The 15,561-nt window shown below is 40.2% G+C and overlaps 1 protein-coding gene across 1 annotated transcript in view; it reads right to left on the reverse strand.

Annotated features, from left to right (window-relative positions):
* SH2D4B (SH2 domain containing 4B) overlaps window positions 1-15,561 on the reverse strand; it is a 393,818-nt gene that overhangs the window by 165,885 nt on the left and 212,372 nt on the right. The window contains exons 5-7 of the mRNA XM_073685972.1: window positions 8,235-8,382; window positions 4,061-4,268; window positions 3,199-3,326 (exon numbers count right to left, since the gene is read on the reverse strand). Of these exons, the coding sequence (XP_073542073.1) occupies window positions 3,199-3,326; window positions 4,061-4,268; window positions 8,235-8,382 (484 nt within the window). The remainder of the gene's footprint in view (window positions 1-3,198; window positions 3,327-4,060; window positions 4,269-8,234; window positions 8,383-15,561) is intronic.

Here is a 15,561-nt window from a genome sequence, read left to right on the forward strand (position 1 = left end):
GCACCGGAGCCCTTCGGACTCTAGTTATGCCACTGTGTCAAATCCTTCTCTGGCAATGAGGTTTTGTTCTTAAGCAAGAACCTCTTATTCAGGATTAAAAAAGAAAATTTAGCACGTATGTTATTCTTATAATAAATTGTTTTTTCCTTACATATCGCCATTGTATTACAAAGCACTTTATAATAAGGCGTTCAAACGGTTTTTCACTGCGTGGCTGGTCATCCACGTGGAAAAGACGTCTCAAATCAAAAGATTCCAATAAGGATTTTTTATTTTTGTTTGTTACAAATTAAAAATATATGCTTTTCGAAGTATCTCCAACTTCTTCATCAGGATGGGGTTTATTCTTTTTGGAATCTTTTGATTTGAGATGTCTTTTCCATGTGGATTCTCAGCAGCACAGAGAAAAAACGTTTGAACTCCTTACTGCATCAAGTTTTGGTCTATTGATCCGCGGTTGTGCAGCAGCTGGTACATGCTTTCATATAGTTGCAGGTTGCAACATATTAAGGTGAGCATAAAATCACTTTTATATTGCATTTATTTTAACTAGTTAAAGCCCTATTTTGCGCTCAATTGTCTTTCCAGTGTTTCTACTCATAGCACTTTACAGACATCTTCACTGTCCCCACTGAGTCTGACAATCTAAATTCTCTATCAATAAATCTTTAGAGTGTGGGAGGAAAGGCATGCAGACACAGGGAGAACATACAAACTCCTTGTAGATGTTGTCCTTCATGAGAATTGAACCCAGGACCCCAGTGATAACTACTGAGCCACTGTAGTTCTCTTGCAGCCTGTATTACAGTACAGAACAGTTTTCTCAATTCTCCTTGTTGCTTTTCGAAACTGAACAAATTTCCCGTCTTATATAAGATTTATTGAATGACACCATTTATTTTGCCATATAATGTACTGAAAAACAAGATGAATGTTTGTACGCAATTTGTTTAGCACTGCTTAAATGCAAAGTAATACAATGCACAAATTACATAAACTGTGCAGACACATTACTTTAATGCCATAGCAGAGCTTACAAGATTATATTTGCCACATCTATAGAAGAATATATGAAAATGTGGGATCAAAACTTGATAAAAAAAGATTAATAACAAATAAATAAATAAAAAGACCCACATAGTAGTAACTTCAGCTTACAGTATTCATGAATGTTAAAGTCTTGCTTTGACTATCCTGTTTATACATGAGTTAAAATAGTGTCTTCTTGGTGATGTAGTAATGACTAGGACCTGCTTCTCACACTTGACCATGTTTCCTACACCATGTACTAAGAAACTGACCTGTATTAACATTGTGTATAGTGAAATTTAATAGTGGCAGCAGACGGAGTATTAACTTGTAAGGTGGTTAGGATGACACGCAGCTCTGGTCACACATTATTATTGTGACATGCAGAAGTAGTACTATTGCAGAGTGTGACATGCAGAAGTAGTGCTGTTGCTTTAAAAGCATTCAGCAACTATTAGAAGTAACACAAGTAGCACAAGAGACAGGAAGTGTTGTGCTCCAGAAGCATCCAGCAACTAGAGGGGTTAACACAGTCATGGGAGAAGGGGAGTGTTTTAGCAGAGCCCCAGGGGGATTGTGGGGAAGTTGTTTACTGTCCGGCTGGAGCCGAAGAGAAAGGTTGGGTGTGTGTTCTGTATCTCACAGAAGCGCCCCTGCAAGTGAAAAGGATTCAAGTCAGGAGTGAAGCTAAGCACAGGTCAAGTAGAGCTCCTGAACTAGCAGTGCAGAGTATTGTCAGGCAGAAAGCTAAGGACTGGAAGAAATGGTGTCAAAAGGATCATCTCCCTCAGCAAACCCTCCCCACCTCCTCCATCTCACTGTGCTGTAAAGAATGCTGTGTTCATTAATGTGCCTTTGCATTAGAACTGTGCTGTCCTGTACTACTGGGAAGACTGTGAACTGTAGTGCTGCTAAGGAAACTGTACAGTTTGTCACAGCCTGTTGCTCATAAGACTTAACTTGCACTGGCTGTGCAGCTTCTTATTAAATGCTACTGTTCTACCATTTATGAGGACTCTTGTCAAGTGTGTCTGGTCAGCAAGTGAAACAACCTACTTGTCTGTGCCTGAGGATCAATACCCCTGTGTGCCTGAGAGAAGATGCAGCACATGGTCTATGGTCGCCCAGAGTAACGGTTCCCCTAGGATTCCAAAGAATTCATGTAACCTGTCTCGCCCCTATCTGAACCTAGTGGCGTGCGTGTAACAAAGTGAAGGTTCTGGAGTGGCCATCTCAGTCTCCTGACCTCAATATCACTTAGCCACTCTGGGGAGATCTCAAGTGCGCAGTACATACTAGACAGCCTAGGAATTTACAGGAACTGGAGGCTTTTTGCCAATTTGAATGGGCAGCTTTACCATCTACGAAATTAAAGAACCTCATCCACAACTACCACAAAAGACTTCAAGCTGTCACTGATGTTAGAAGGGGCATGTGAACATTTGATCAGGGTCATTTGGATGTTTTTGGTTGTCATTAAGATTTAAAAAGAGGAAACACAGTAGTTTGACAATAAATGGCTTCACCCAACCAATAACCATGAGTGGAGAAAAAGTTTTTTTCGTTATCATTCATATTCTCTGAAACAAGGTCAAGAAAAGAAAAATTCTGCCAGGGTATGTAAACTTTTGAGCACAACTCTATATGCTATATGCAACGATAATCACATATGCCTTGCAACAGCCTGCACAACTTTATAAGAATTCTCCTAAACAGTATAGAGTCAAAGGACAAAAACATAACATAATTTTATTTAAAACTCGACAGCAAAATATTATGATTTGTTATGTGTACTATTGATGCCAAGTTTAGAAATGGCGGTAAGTCAAGTATCTTCAATACAATGTTTTTCACTGAAAATCTGCAATAAAAATAACTTGAAATTAAGTCAGCAGAATTTTGAAAATTCTCTCTAAATTCAAGCATGGCACTGTAAGAGGATACCAATTTTTTCCCTCCTAAATATTCCATGATCAACTGTGAGTGGTATTATTATTATAGTGGAAGCATTTACCATTTATATTCCCAAAGTTTCATTATCATCTTAATTAGGATAATTATAATTATCTGGTTAATGTTAATTGAATTTGTAACTAAACATTTACATTTTTGGATAAAATAGAAAAACATTGTCAATGACCATAAACATTATAAAGACAAGTGTATTACCATGAAACCAAGTTGCAATTTGTCCACTATCCTTTTCCAAACCGGCGCGTCGAGGAACCTGTTCCTCCTTAAACCAACGAACAATAACATCCTTGGAGATAGGACGAGCAGGACGTTCCCATATGTTTCTAGTAAAGAGAGCATTGGATTAAATCTGAACTTTACACTTTCATTTGTTGGTTTAAGTTCTGTTTTTAAATTGTAATGTGGAGTAATTATTTTCTGTTCTTGAGCTGTGACATTTTCTGACATCTCAGTTATTTTTTTTATATGGATTATGGGCTCATGTGAGTTTGATGGAGTGTCTGTGGCCTCTTTGTTGTAATGTTCAACAGCTATTCCGGGATCTGTATCTGTATATATAATGGCTATTTACATGCCCTAAATACTTAAACATATTGAACCCCTTTAATCAACATTCAACATCCTATCCGATTAGCTACCAGCATATAAACAGCTATGGATATATAAGTCATACCTATTAGTGGCATAAAGGGTATATCTATAGGGGTGTAAAAGTTGTAGTTGCACCTAGGCCTGGAGCCATAGTGGATGCATTATTACCCCCAGTAACATATCTGGAGACGGACACTACAGAATACATGGAATAAAAGAGGAAGCTTCAAATTCTGCAACTTGGCAACAACTCTGTTTTTTTATGCATCCATGCACTTCTTGGGTTTCCTTCAATATAGAATTTAGCAATCACTCTTGATCTACTGGTGGCGTCATGTTTGCCACAAATATTGAGAAGAATATGAATCACCAATACAAAGATAAGTGATTATATTACAAAACACATGCATAAAATATGAGAATAATCTCTATAAGATATAATATAAATATATTAAAGAGAACTTACTGAGCTGGCACATGAAGTTTAGCTGGAGATGAGCTGCTGTTCTCTTGACTCGATTCTTGCCCATTGCTAAGGTTGGTGTTTTGGAATAAATTGCTTAGTCCGGCTACCTTTCCTTTCTGAATGGCTCTCAGAGATTGACGATGATATTCAGCCCTTGCTTTGCGAGCTTTGTGTTTGCGATCCTCATCTGCTGCCTTTGACTTGCGCACTAAAAAAAAAAATTAAAGGATCAAATCTTTCTAACCAGCACGGTTAAAAACATTGAGACTATTGGAGGGCCACTTTTGATCTTTGTTTGAGAACCCCCTCTATTTTCTGTACTCCACTTCATGCTTTCACAAGTTGTCTTAGGTAGACCACCACCGGTGACGATGTAATTGTTTTGCAAAGCTTGACAAAATAAAATAGTTTAGCAATGCTGATTTTAAACATCCAATTTATTTCTAGTAGGAGATGAGCTTTCACCAGCAGTAAATGGAAGCAGATTACTGCTCTATTCAAGGAGACATAACTGTCAGCTGAATAACCATTTAGCCAAAAATGACCTTGGGAGTTTGGGCACCCTAACACTGGGCCCAGTAAGTTTTGGTGCTTCATGACCTAGCCTTAGGCTGTGTGCCCACGATGCGTATTTGATGCGTTTTTGGTGCGGAAATTTCTGCAGCGTAAACGCATGACAAACGCATGGTAAGCCTTCTGCCATGGTCCCCTATGCAATTCAGCACTTTCAATGCAGATTTTTCCGCAGCGTTTATGCTGCGCTCAAAAATCCGGAGCATGTCCAATAATTTTGCGGAAGCGCAGCGTTTTCGCCGCCATTGACTTGCATTAGAATGCGCCAATAACGCAAGACTGCATCTGTACTTGTGTAATTGGCGCGTTGTAATGTGCGGATGGTACCCGAGTGTGGAGAAGACTCTCATCCACACCCAGGTACCATAGAAACTGTAAAAAAAAGAATAAAATAAAAATAAAGATTATATTCACCTTCCAACGGCCCCCAATCTCCTTCCCTGTGCTTGCGGGCAGGACTGAAGGACCTGCGGTGACGTCACAGTCATGTGAAGGGAGGTCCTTCAGTACACAGCATCGCAATATCACGGCAGCCAGGAACGAGTGCAGCAGCACACCCCGGGCCATCGGAAGGTAAGTATCAGGTTTATTTTTTTATTTTTAACCATTTAAAGGTCATACTATATAAATCCATGCTGTTTGCATGGATTTATATAGTGTGACCTAGTTGTCAAGCACTTTCCAGGTGATGCTAAAATCGCTTTGAAAGCGCTTGTCAATCCGCATGCGGAAACGCATGTGAATCCGCATTTATTACGCAGGAAAAACGCATGCACAATCTGCATGTACAATCCGCATGCGTTTTTTTCTGCCAGGGAGATGCAGAAATGCTGCAGAAATTTTCTGCTTCATTTCTGCATCGTGGGCACATAGCCTTATGGTAGATCACCTATTTACTCACAACCATACCTTATCATCATAGCTTAAAGTCCAATACACATTACACTAAAGTCAGACAATCCCGCCAGTATCAGTAGGTTTTTCCAACAGTCTACTCTGTGTATGGTAGGCTCCTGACTTCTATTTACTCTCCCTGGAGATAGCCCACTGCTAGACTCCTCTCATAGAGAACACAGGAGAGGTCAGCCGTGTATGAGGGTCCTTACATCTTTGTGTAGGGAACCTTTGCATTTTTTATCGCATGTGATAGATCTGAATATGTTGCTCTGTAATACAGTAATTTTATTTTATTTTTTTACATTTTTTTTCGCTTTTTTAAATAATAAGTAGCAAATATGGCGGTTGCGAATGTTGCGGCTTTGTCTCGTGTTTGTCGCATTTTTTCTGCTCGTATTTGTCACAAAAGCTGAAGGATTTCCTAACACTAGCAAAGTGAATGAGCAGAATTTAACCTGCAGCATGCCAATTCTTTCAGCATTTTTACTGCAGATTTCACTCATACTAATGAGTGGGAAAAACACATAAAAAGCATGTATTTTATGCTGCCTTTTTTCTGCCAACACATCTGTATTTACAGCAGATTTGCAGCAGATTTTGCTGTTGCAATTCCCGGATGTGTGCAGATACACTTAGGCCTCATTCACACGACAGTATTTGGTCAGTATTTTGCATCAGTCTTTGTATGCCAAAACCAGGAAAGGAATTTACAAAGAAAATCTATAACTGAAAGTGCTGCCATTTGTCCTTAATCCTCAGTGGCAGTGGACGTTTGATGCTGGAGCTCCAGGCTATAATGTATTGTGAGATACAGTAGCCCGCACAGCATGGTGCAACTGAAAGTGAATTTTAAGAGGAAAAACATGTTAGATATTTTATTATCTGACGACCTAGCGATTTTTCATTACTGCACTTTCACTTTTTTCCTCCTATATTTTCACTGGCTATAACTTTTTTTTTCAATCAGTGGAGCTATGTGAGGGCTTTTTCTTTTTGCATACTGAGCTGTCGTTTTTAGTGATACCATTTTGAAATAACATACAATGTTTTGTTTGCTTTTTATTGGAAGTGTTGCAACCAAAAAAAAAGATTATTCAACATTTAATGCACGGTTTAAATAATTTTATACCGTGATACCTCAGACTTTTATGGACAGAATGATACAAAATATGTTTATTTAAAAAAAACAAAATCAACAGGGAAAGGTGGTGACTTAAAATGTTATTTATATATGATCTATGAACACCAGCAAGGAGCCGGCATTCACAGAAGCATCATGATGACAGGCACAGGGGTCTTTTGCAGACCCTCAGCAGTCATTTCAACCCATCGGAGCCACGTGATCACATGAAAGGGATGCCGATGGGCGGGGTTTGTCAGCCCGACGTGGGTTAAATGCCACTGTCAGTGATTGACAGCAGCATTTAACTGGTTAACAGTTGGAGGTGGATCTCAGCACTGCAGTTAAAGGCACTTGATGGCTGATTAAATCCACCATCAAGTGTGGGGAAAGATGCGGGCTCAGCGCCAGAGCCCACATCAAAGGCAGGACACGGCCAACGACGTAAATATACGTCATTAGTCATGAAGGCGTTATCATATATCTAGTTTTTACTTCCCTTAGGGATTTGAACGTGCAATTGTTTGATTTATTATACTATAAACTACAATATATTGCAGTATATACTGTAAATGATGTTCTCTTATGAGGTCCCTTAATGAGATTTCCCTTCAAAAGAAGACTAAGTTGGTAGTCACAGGTGTCTTAAGCAGGCCCACGACTACCATGGTAATCCATCAGCCTCCCTGCGATCACATCATGGGGAGGATAATGGGAATTGGTGACTTACAGCAGCATTAAAAGGGCTTAACAACAGCGATCAGAGGCAGATGGTGGCTATGAAACATTCCTGACATATATCCAGTATGGAGCTGGCTCAGCTCTTATGCCGCTCAAGATATGATGCATGCGACCGGAGAAAAAGATGTTTTGTCACAGGTTATTTAGGGGTTAAAGTATCTAAAAACTAAATATCCAGTATTGGAAGTAAGTAAAGTACTTTGTAGCAATGCTTTTAGGGAGAGCATTCTGTGTCTCTTGGATTCCATGGCTGAAGTGCCAGTTTTGTTGGTGAACCTGATTTTTGGGGGATTGAGATATGGGTGGGACAGTACATACAGTATAATAATATTGCTGTTTTGCTGTCAAGATTAATTAAAAAATGTTTTTTCAAGTCCTAAAAAAATGTAATAGAGTGTAAATTAAAAACAAAGAGCCACCGGGTGCTCCTGTAAAGGATGACGGCCCATAGGTAGACATATGCGTTTCAGCTCTGAACAGGCGCCTTCACTAGGCCATATGTTGGGTCCTCTGTTTTTTCTGAACAAAACATACAATGACATACACCCCTAAAAGTACAGTAAAAAGGGCAATACTTTGGCACATGTGTACATGGGCTTGTATTAGTCTATGGACAAGTCAGGGGCATTGCCTGAAACATACACCAAGCATAGCAAAAAAGGTTTTTATGCTCTAGGGACCTTGAACAATATCTGGTCAGTCTTTGTTGAAAACATCTAATGGAATAACTACGATGCCATATTGAGTTCAATATACTGCATTAAGTTAAAACTACTTAAACCGTAAAGAAAACAATGGAAAAAATATATAATAGAAAAAAAATAAAGTTTTGCTCCTACTTACATTGTTCTTGCCACTCTTCCTCGTCATTTTCATTACGCTGACTTTGCAGTTGCGCTCTCTTTAGACTCAGGTAGAGCTCTTTTGCCCGCAGTTCTTCTCTCTGGCGAATTTGTTCCTCACCCCTTCTCCGTTCCTCATCTTCCCGTTTCTAATCAATGATAACAAGCCACTAGAGTTCTGCATTCTTGTATTTCTTGAATATCGCTTATATAGAAGTAATATTTTTAAACCACAATTGCTTTATAGTTTCATACAACAAATTATATTATCAATTATTTAAAAACTTAGCACAGTCACAGCCTTTTAAAGTGATACATGACTGTAAAACTACATTCAAAACATACTGGGAAATAATATTAAGAGGATTATCCGAGTTTACAGTTTGTTACTCCTGACATATGTTTACCCTGGTGTTCTAGATTCTTTCAGACATTTATTTTTGACGTCTGCGAGCACAGTAGTATATACTCCATTCACTACATTTATTCCCACAGGCAGGTGGTCACACGAAACCTGCTCTACTACTAGCAGCTGCATTTCTTCTAGCAATTGTATAGCGTGAGTGGGTGGTGATTTTTAATTATTTTCTTGTAGCATCTATTTATTTTACTGACTGACACATTGCCATCATAGTCCACAGATATTATCCTCATCACTTTCCCCCATTGGCGCTCACAATCTAAATCCCCTAGCAGTATGTTGTGTGGGAGAAAACCCACGCAAACACAAGGAGAACATATAAACTCCTTGAAGAATTTGTTGTTGGTGAGATTTGTACCCAGGACCCCAGTGCTGCAGTTGTAACCACTGAGCAACCATGCTACACTTTCAGTTGTAACCTGTAATAAGGCTTATTTTAGAGGGGTGAATACCACGAAAACAGCCAGAGGAGTTATATTGGCATCCTTAGAGAGAAAGAGGTCCGATTTTATTTGAAACTGGTTGTCAAGAACCTGTAAAAGACTTTTCTCTGCCGAGTAACTTCATCGTTAGCAAAATATACCAAGGATGGTAACTAAGATAATTACACTTCTGGGAGGTAAAGCTCATTAGTATCACAGAGGTGACAGTTTCGAAATTCACGTTACTGAATTCTAAGATCTGACAATACCCAAAAAAAAATATTGCTATGTGAAAAGTCATCACAGCCTGTGTATCCCATGTGATATCTACAATCAATTACTACCCTTAACAATATAAGGTCCAAGACTGATGAGGCCACAGATCATAGACATCACATGGGGTATATGGACTGTGACATCTGTAGACAATATAAACAGTACACGGGTGGGGATGGATGCAGGGCTGCAGTAGAAGACTTGTAATCGTTAATTTTGTTATTGTGCTACTGCTGCCTGTATGTAACATCTTCCATATCATGGACAACCTCAGTGATGTACGGACGTGGTGCTAATATAACATAGAAGTACGTTTTCATTCATCTTTGTATAAATACTTTTTCTTAACTGATGTTAGATATTTCCTATTAGGCTGAGTCTAGACATGATTGTGGTTATGGCGAAAGGTTACGTTTTGGATCGCTTTATGCTGCTGCTACATTGTAGCATAAATCAAGTGAATGGGGTCGAATTGTGACTGCCAGGGCACTGCAACAGTGACAAGAAAGTCGCAAAAAATCCAGTTGGTTGTGAATTTTTTGAGACTTGCTCGTCGCAGTACCTTAGGGTTTGTAATAAAATGCTATTCACATGCATTACGCTGCCATGTGATCTTTGGCCCCTGTCTTGGCCTGTGTCTTGGCCATGCACCCCTGAGATCGATTGGTTTTCTGCACGAGTGGGTGTACTTTCATTTAACAGAACACAATATAAGTATACAAGCAAATTATTCACTCATGAATGAGTGACCATAAAGTGTCCTCACATTATGTGTGATAGTGATGACTTCATCTATACTTTCTGCAAGTGATATATCAAAAGAAACTCAGACCTCAACAGAAGACCGTGAGTCGTTTATTATACAGACTAAAATGTTATTAATGTCTCATCTGTTTCCTTCTTACAGTATATTAACAGGTTTTATTTGCATCTGTTCCTTTTGTCCTCCTACTGTCTGCACATTTAACAAATCCCAGAATCTAGAAAATGAAGCGAGGAGTTAGAGCTCTCCTGATTTTTATGGTAACGGTTTAAAATAATGGAAGACGCATTAATGAATAGGTAAATTATAACGGGGTACTGGGGAAAGCGCTACTTTAGCAGCACATTAGTTCAACATGATTAACATAGTTATAATGAACACTAAATGAGATTCTAATGATGTGAAGGAGTAAGGAGTCACTGAGAAAGAAAAGGAGAGGGCGGCTTGGCAGCTTTATGAGAATAGTTCATATGAGCAGAAGAACGTAGACTGCATTGTCGGAGTAATAAAAGGACAGAGATAACGTGACCTGTAATATTGCGCTAGCAGGTGCTTAAACCCTGGAATTACAGAAAGGTCCCTATGAGAGCACAGCATTTCATTTACAGGTTTAACTCCTAAACTGCTCACTATAAACAGTTTGCATCATTTCTAGACAGAAAAAAACACTTCAAACAGTCATTTTTACACCAGTTTCAAGTCTCTCATTGACTGGGCTTAATGTTAAGTTTCAGAAAATGCAAAAATACAATTATTGCAAAGACCATGGGAAAATGGAAAAAAAAAGATCTATTTAAAGATCAAGGGGTCATTTTATATTTTAGGTTGTGGAGAACATTGGCTGATTGCAGAAGACAAAACAAGATTAAATGCAGTCATGGTCAGTAACATAGGAGGGTTTCTCCTGTCCTTCATAAATATAATAGAAATGAAATGAATAAAATATAAATAATACATACAAATAAGAGATAATAATAAATTAAAATAAATAGAAAGCCTTTACATCCAGGTGAACATACAAATTAACCCTTGCTTGGCAGACCATTAACTAGACATCAGTCTCCCTGACTAGGGATAGACACTTTGAGTCATCAAGCAATGTGTTTGGCACAGAGCACCTGCATTTCTTTCTTTGGCCTGACTCATCCAAGTCTGATAAGAGTGTTCTGTCACCAACCTGAAGTGTCAGCTGGACAAGTAAAACCTTGTTGATTCTAGAGTCCAATTAATTGCAAAATATTCAAGTTAAAAAATACTGTAGGTTTTTTTTAGGGTGTAAGTCTCCTGCTCAGAGAGGAGTATTTAGGGAGGAGGCAGACGAGGCATCTGCCCTGGATGCAGCTGGCAAGGGGTGCAGTCGGAGTCTGAGGTGTCTCCCTGGTGCTGCATTTTACCGCTCCCAACACTGGGATTCGGCCGTTCTTTAAGCCGGCTGTCAAGCTGACAGACAGCTCAGAGAAGGTGCAGCACACCGGCTCCCAGTGAATAATTATACTCACATCTTTCATACTTGAGTACAATTGAAGGTCTGACTGCTGGGTCAGGGCGACATCAGCAGCATGATCAGGTCATGTGATCACACTGTTGACGTCACTCGCTGGCGCACAGAGGCGCGAAGAACATTGGTGGCAAGTGCTCCACACCAGTGGAACTGAATACACAGAAGATTAAATTTAAAGGGTAGAGATTGAGTGTGGGGTTGACGGGAGATTTAGTGCTGGGGTAGGGTGGAGATTTAGTGTGGGGGTATGGGAAATTTGGTGTGGGGGGAGATTTACTGTGGGGGAGATTTACTGTGATGGGGAAATTTACCTGTTGGGGAGATTTACTTTGATGGGGAGATTTACTTTGATGGGGAGATTTACTATGGTGGGGGAGATTTACTTTGATGGGGAGATTTACTGTGGTGGGAGATTTACTGTGGTGGGGAGATTTACTGTGTGGGGAGATTTACTGTGGTGGGAAGATTTACTTTATGGGGAGATTTACTGTGGTGGGAAGATTTACTTTGTGGGGAGATTTACTGTGGTGGGGAGATTTACTTTGTGGGGAGATTTACTGTGGTGGGGGAGATTTACTTTGATGGGGAGATTTACTGTGGTGGGAGATTTACTGTGGTGGGGAGATTTACTGTGTGGGGAGATTTACTGTGGTGGGAAGATTTACTTTATGGGGAGATTTACTGTGGTGGGGAGATTTACTGTGGTGGGGAGATTTAATGTGTCGGGAGATTTACTGTCGTGGGGAGATTTACTGTGTCGGGAGATTTAATGTGGTGGGGAGATTTACTGTGGTGAGGGAGATTTACTGTGGTGGGGGTGTAGCATGAGGGAACAGTGTAACTGCACAGCCAAGAGGGCATAGTAAGCCAAGGAGGGGGAGCATGATGAGAAGGCACAGTATAGAGACTGGGTGCTGTAGGGGGGACACAGTGTGAGAGGACAGTGTGAAGAGGAGGCCCAGTATGGTAAGCAGAGGGCAGTGTTGAAGGCATGTACCATAAGAGGGATAGTGTGGAGGTCAAATTTTGTGCAGGGAATATAGTGAGGGGCAATCAGTTATTCAGGGGCTCAGCGTTGGGCAGATATTTTTATTCAGGAGCATTATAATGACTCTGCTATCTTTAAGGGCATTGTGTGAGGATGTGCTGCAAAAGACCGGAGAAGATGGAAGTCTTCAGAGACGAGCTGTGGATGAGAAAACTCATCATGGTGTCTGGACAAGATGAAGAAGGAAAGAAACAGGACAAATCCAATCAGAGACAACGTCATCTATAAGGTACCTGGATGTAATTTTTTTTGTGATACTAATTCTCATATTTTTATTTATGTTAGGAGCATTAAAGGGGTTGTCCAAGATTGTAATGAGTCTGCAGTAATTCACTGCACGCTGTCAGGATTCTCTTGTGCCGGTGATTTGCATACATGTAGTCATGTGCCGACTAGACATGCGTGGCCTCATTCAATGAAAATGAATTGAGGGAGGCCGGACACTTCTAGTCGGAATGTGGCCAGAAGTATAGAATTTGCATATTTGTGCTCACATGACTGTCCACTTTTGCCACCAGCAAGGGAATATCCTTAAAGTGTGCAGTTCATACACTGTGAGAATTCAGAGGCCTGCAGTCACATAGAATGACTGCAGACTTTCATCTCAAACCTGGACAAGCCCTCTAATTATAAAATGAAGCTCTTTAGCATGCCAAACCTAGCAGCGCGTAATATACTCACTGTCAGGATTCAGTTCTGTTTCTGGCTCCAGAAGTCATCACATGGCTACTTTACTCATATGCAATTCTCAATTTTAGGGTTCATACTCATATTCGAGGAAAAAGTAAAAAATTGGATTGCACTCGGACCAATGTTATTCTATGAGGCACATCTCATCTGCAATTTTTTTCTCAGCTGAAATCGGACTGAGAAAAAAATCACAGCATGCTTCGTATTGCTGCGTATCTCGGACAAGATTAGCCAATGCAAGTCAATGGGTGCTTGAAAAAAAATCACGTGGCACTCGGGCCATGCGAGTGCCGTCCGATTTTCAAGCACCTGTCTCCTTGAAACCCGACAATCCATCAGCCGCCTACAGTAAAAACACAACGGTACCTGACAATTTAGAATAGAGAAAATAGATATACACACATAGAATAGTTAGATAGAAAGATGTTAGTGACATATATAATTAGTACAGTGGCTGATTTGGTTACTGTACATGTCATTTATTGTTAAATTAAAGAATTAAAAAAAAAATGGCGTGGGGTCCCCCATAATTTTATTCTCTAGCAGAGGTTAAGCTGTTAGCTGGGGCTGATGTTTTTAGCCTGGGAAGGGGCTAATACCGATGGAGCTTCCCAGGCTACTAATATCAGGCCCCAGCTGTATACAGTGCTGGCCAAAAGTATTGGCACCCCTGCAATTCTGTCAGATAATACTCAGTTTCTTCCTGAAAATGATTGCAATCACAAATTCTTTGGTCTTATTCTCTTCATTTAATTTGCTTGCAAGGAAAAAACACAAAAGAGAATGAAGCAAAAATCAAATCATTGATCATTTCACACAAAACTCCAAAAAAGGGCCGGACAAAAGTATTGGCACCCTCAGCCTAATACTTGGTTGCACAACCTTTAGCTAAAATAACTGCGAACAACTGCTTCCGGTAGCCATCAATGAGTTTCTTACAATGCTCTGCTGGAATTGTGGACCATTCTTCTTTGGCAAACTGCTCCAGGTCCCTGATATTTGAAGGGTGCCTTCTCCAAACTGCCATTTTGAGATCTCTCCACAGGTGTTCTATGGGATTCAGGTCTGGACTCATTGCTGGTCACCTTAGAAGTCTCCAGTGCTTTCTCTCAAACCATTTTATAGTGCTTTTGGAAGTGTGTTTTGGGTCATTGTCCTGCTGGAAGACTCATGACCTCTGAGGGAGACCCAGCTTTCTCACACTGGGCCCTACATTATGCTGCAAAATTTGTTGGTAGTCTTCAGACTTCATAAAGCCATGCACACGGTCAAGCAGTCCAGTGCCAGAGGCAGCAAAGCAACCCCAAAACACCAGGGAACCTCCGCCATGTTTGGCTGTAGGGACCGTGTTCTTTTCTTTGAATGCCTCTTTTTTTTTCCTGTACACTCTATGTTGATGCTTTTTCCCAAAAAGCTCTACTTTTGTCTCATCTGACCAGAGAACATTCTTCTAAAACGTTTTAGGCTTTCTCAGGTAAGTTTTGGCAAACTCCAGCCTGGCTTTTTTATGTCTCGGGGTAAGAAGTGGGGTCTTCCTGGGTATCCTACCATACAGTGCCTTTCATTCAGATGCCGACAGATAGTACGGGTTGACACTGTCGTACCCTCGGACTGCAGGGCAGCTTGAACTTGTTTGGATGTTAGTCGAGGTTCTTTATCCACCATCCGCACAATCTTGCGTTGAAATCTCTCGTCAATCTTTCTTTTCCGTCCACATCTAGGGAGGTTAGCCACAGTGCCATGGGCTTTACACTTCTTTATGACACTGCGCACGGAAGACACAGGAACATTCAGGTCTTTGGAGATGGACTTGTAGCCTTGAGATTTCTCATGCTTTCTCACAATTTGGTTTCTCAAGTCCTCAGACAGTTCTTTGGTCTTCTTTCTTTTCTCCATGCTCAATGTGGTTCACACAAGGACACAGGACAGAGGTTGAGGCAACTTTAATCCATGTTAACTGGCTGCAAGTGTGATTTAGTTATTGCCAACACGTGTTAGGTGCCACAGGTAAGTTACAGGTGCTGTTAATTACACCAATTAGAGAAGCATCACATGATTTTTCAAAGGGTGCCAATACTTTTGTCCACCCCCTTTTTTAGGTTTGGTGTGGAATTATATCCAATTTGGCTTTAGGACAATTCTTTTTGTGCTTTTTCATTGAAGACAAATTAAATTAAGATAATAATACCAAAGAATTTGTGATTGCA

The sequence above is a fragment of the Phyllobates terribilis genome, unplaced genomic scaffold (assembly GCF_046119375.1).
Source record: "Phyllobates terribilis strain yellow unplaced genomic scaffold, ASM4611937v1 Scaffold_5__5_contigs__length_657084704, whole genome shotgun sequence".
Taxonomy (NCBI): Eukaryota; Metazoa; Chordata; class Amphibia; order Anura; family Dendrobatidae; genus Phyllobates; species Phyllobates terribilis.